The sequence below is a fragment of the Triticum dicoccoides genome, chromosome 7A, assembly GCF_002162155.2.
Source record: "Triticum dicoccoides isolate Atlit2015 ecotype Zavitan chromosome 7A, WEW_v2.0, whole genome shotgun sequence".
Classification (NCBI taxonomy): Eukaryota; Viridiplantae; Streptophyta; class Magnoliopsida; order Poales; family Poaceae; genus Triticum; species Triticum dicoccoides.
The window spans coordinates 473,514,556-473,518,701 of record NC_041392.1 but is presented as its reverse complement, the minus strand read 5'-3'; the positions used below and the strand labels follow the sequence as shown (position 1 = coordinate 473,518,701).

Below are 4,146 nucleotides of genomic sequence, written 5' to 3'. Positions count from 1 at the left end.
CAAGTTCTATCGTGATCCATCTCTTCCCCTTTTTTCCTCTCTGGTGTTTAGCGTACAGGGGCAGATTGGTCCATGGAAGAAAATACTGACAGGCCAAATAGACGGAATTGTACCAGATTTGACGGAAATGTAGTATAGGGAAAAAATTGTAAATAGTGTCAAAAAGGGAAGAACATTTTGTGTAGGGCCAAATAGGGAAGCAAATTTTAAGAAAGGGTCAAATAAGGAATTCTCTCGACTTTTATCTACTGGTGATACTGACTTTTATTATTATTATTATTATTAGCTTATTTCAGGATTAAAACATAAGTGTAAATTTGTTTAGGATCATAACAGAGATATGCATACTTCCTTTTAAGTTCTTACAATTGTGTAGGGGCTATTATGCTATTCTGTTTGTATTTTGGAATGGAGTAACCGAGCAGGTAATACTTTCCTGACCTATGTGGCCATGTTTGTGTTGCAACTTTTTTTTTTAACCTATGTGGCTATTCTGTTTGTGTTGCAACATTTTAGTTGAGGGGCATTGCATCGTTGTTCCCTCAAATAGTTAGCTAAGTGATGAATTACCACCAATGGACATATGTTCCTTGGTTATTCATGGTAGCTTATCTAACCGTGTCATGTTCGTGAGACTGGATATAACACATAGGCATGGTGGGTTTATGTCAGGCTCACATATTTTTCCTTGATTAATTTTGTTAGATTAATACTATTTAACAGGACGGCAGACCACGTGGACTTCCTAACAAACAGAAAGCACATTATCCCAATATGTCCAGCTGCTGAATTTTTGGCTCTCTATGCTACTGCAGGAGATATTATTCTATATTCTTATGTGTGTTTGAATACAGGAATGATCGACACAAAAATGATTGTGCATGTGCTGTTTGTCAAGTTACACGGCGTAAGAAGGAAAGGGATGAAATTTTATCTGTTGATAATGAAGTCACTGTAGTGAACATTTCTGAAGAGCGCAACATGGAGGTTAGAATCAACATCTAAATCGTTGGTTTCAGTGTCATGCATTCCTTGTGTTTGTATGCATATATATGAATTTTTCATCTATTACCTTTTGAGGTGAGGCTGTTGTGTTGTGTAATGTACACCGGATCTGTTAATCTAGTTGCTTCCTTTTATATTTGAGTAGTACCACACCATGCTCAGTAGAATTGACATGCTTCTGTTATCTGTGTTTGTGTGTTTGTACACACTAAAGAACTCTTCACCATATCGGGGACACAAATGTTCCTGGTGTCGTTTAAGTAACTCCATAACTGTAGTCATAAGTTTTTCTCATCATTCATTCAGTTGTCGTAGTGGAAGGTGTGCTTTTACTTCATAGACACTTGGCTTGCTTATTCTCAGATGTAAATCTGTATCACCTGCTATGTGGATCGTCTTCACCTTGAATGCTTGAACTAACTTGAGCTTTTGCACGCTAGGTAAACTTCGGTGATAATAATCCTGGTAGTCATGACACAGCCTCTAGTAAGGAGCAACCACGCCATATTGATGTGTTTAAAACAACAATGGAAGCAGATGATGCGCAGACTCAGATGGAAGATCCTGGAAAATCCCTCAATAATCCATCTCCTGACTATGAAGATGAGGTCTCCAGACAGTATTCCGAGGATAAGGAAGAGGAGTATAAAGATCTGAACAGTCAGGACGAACATACTTCCACTCAGCCTAATGATGACTCAGTAGCTGGACATCATGAACAGAAGGTAATTTTAGCCAGGCTGGTATCCTGGAAATTTCAACTTCTTTTTGTCTATGGTATGGCGGTATTTGACAATGTTGCTAGGACCAACATGGGCAAAAAGGTTCATAATTGTCTTGTTAAGTGGTTGGTTTTTCAGCCTGTATTCCTACCTTTGGTAGCTGAACCATCAAATTGTTCCGGGCAACTAGTAATATATGGAAATATAACATTGACTTGTATTGCAATGTGCCTTTTGTCCCACTCACATGCTTTGTCGGTTCTTCTATTAGTGCACATTGCGCTGTTTCCCTTTTCTAGTGTACCCACATCAGATGTTAGTAACCGGATCAAGATCAATAGGCATCAACCATATTGGGTAAAAGTCATTTCCGTATGCCTGTATATTTTCGGATTTTGTTTTGTAAACTGTGCTTTTCGTAATCTGACTGCAGGCACAGACCGAAATTGGGCAGGAGGTGGAAATGGAGGAGTTGCCCATTCAACAGGAGAACGAGTCATTCTTGCAAGTCTGCGCGCGCCTTTTCCCCAGCAAGCAGGGCTCCGTTTTCAGGGGTCGCCATTCTCTGTTCCGTCAGCAGCGCCGTTTGGTGGCACCAAAGGAGAGCCCCCTACACGTCGCCCTGACAGCGATAATGAAACGGTAGAAAAGAAATTCCATGAGCGGTTCCTTGTCAGAGAAGCTCCAGGCAGCGGCGTCATGACTTGGGGGGAAATCTCTTCCCTGAAGACATGGAAGCTGGTTGGAATAACGCTGATGAGGCTCGCTCGGGTGTGATGTGGGTACGGAATTAGTTGGAGGATACCTGTCTGGAAGAATTCTCTTGGTGCAGACTTGAATTTTGTATGCGAGTATGCACATGTCGTCAGTCTCTCTCTCTCTCTCTCTCTCTCTCTCTCTCTCTCTCTCTCTCTCTCTCTCTCTCTCTCTCTCTCTCATTGCTTGCCGGCCTGGCATAGGGTTGTCCTCAAGGCTATAATTCATTTCATTCCCAAGGGAGGCTTTTAAAGTAGTGTTTTGAGCCGATTCTTCCGGCCAACTGCTACCTGACTCTTCCTGAGCTTGCTTGCTCAGGCCCAAAACAAAATACTAAAAAGGTTTGATTGGGATTGGGATTGGGATGCATACATGCTTCATGATTGAATATTATGAGTGAAGATTTATACATACATTCTCTCATCGGTTGTCATAAACCTGTCACCTACTCCCTGGAGCAGACTTGACACTATAGTAAGGATAGTATGCAGACAAGTGGCGCTTTTATGGGGTTTCTGCTGTTTTGCTGATAAGGTCTCTATCTGCTTGGCCTTTGCCAGCAGCAGAGTTTTGGAGTAAACTCTTTGCCGTCTTGCACGTCTTTTTTCTTCCTTGAAGATCTGCTGCATTTTCTGTCCTCCATAACAGCACTTGTTTTCTTGATACTATAAATAAACAAAGGGGGTGTACAAGTTCTCTGGAAAGACCGGGCATTCCCTATAAGTACATACATATATGTAGAAAATCACCCAGGTAATACTTGCGCGATAGTACAGACAAAGTAGTAACTTTCAGCCTTTTGCTTGAAGAAGAGAAGGAAAGTTTCCAAGCCCACGTAACTTGGATTGAAACCTCGTCCGGCGTGGGTTTTTGTCAACTTAAGAGTAAATGTCAAAAGTTTTAAAAAACAGTAAACCACCACTAACTTCTTCCGACTTGGCCGCAATTCTGCAGGGACTGTACAGACTGGGCCGGGCTCTTGATTCTGAGGGTAGAGTCAGTCGTTTGTTTATTTCTTTCTTTTCCTTTTTGTCTTTTCCTTTTTGCGAGGGAGATTCAGTCGTTTCCACGGACTGCGGCACTGCGCAGTGCAGAATCAGATGCCTGGAAACCCTAAAACAAAACAAAATAAATTTGTTTGTTGCTGTATGGGAGATATGAGTCGGCAATGCTACACGTTTGGCTTTTATAGGTGAGTTAGTTTTTATTGGTCAACAAGTGAGGGGGATGGCCCACCCTCCTGAAAATCAGGGGGGAGGGAGAGGTTTGTAATTGGTTGTTAGATGAAAAGAGCTTGTAAAAGCTTGTAAATCTTTGTATGTCTAGCATTTTTGGATATGAGTATATGACAGTTGCTCTTGCTGGGTTTCTCTTGGTGAATGAAAGTATGATCTCTGCATGTCCATGACCGAGAGATTGATTCCATCTTCAGTATGCCATCTGCATTTATCATTTTTTTTCCAATGCCTTTGTAACTAGAACATGTTCAGGATTAATACAACCACTGATTATTAGAAACCACACCGAGTGATAACCTACTAGTACAAGTTTTCAGTATATTTTGCAAAAAATAAAGTTTTTAAGTATAAATGCGGAAAGCACAAGAGAATGGTAAAAAAGGAGAGAATGGTAAAGGCTTCTCTGCTGTTAGAGATGCTCTGAT

The 4,146-nt window shown here is 41.1% G+C and overlaps 1 protein-coding gene across 1 annotated transcript in view; it reads left to right on the top strand.

The window, feature by feature from the left end:
• LOC119329638 (bromodomain-containing protein 4-like) overlaps nucleotides 1-2,852 on the top strand; it is a 10,992-nt gene extending 8,140 nt beyond the window's left edge. Inside the window, exons 6-8 of the mRNA XM_037602697.1 lie at nucleotides 855-987; nucleotides 1,446-1,730; nucleotides 2,161-2,852. Coding sequence (XP_037458594.1) covers nucleotides 855-987; nucleotides 1,446-1,730; nucleotides 2,161-2,373 — 631 coding nt within the window. The 3' untranslated portion in view covers nucleotides 2,374-2,852. The remainder of the gene's footprint in view (nucleotides 1-854; nucleotides 988-1,445; nucleotides 1,731-2,160) is intronic.
• The last annotated feature ends 1,294 nt before the right edge of the window (nucleotides 2,853-4,146 follow it).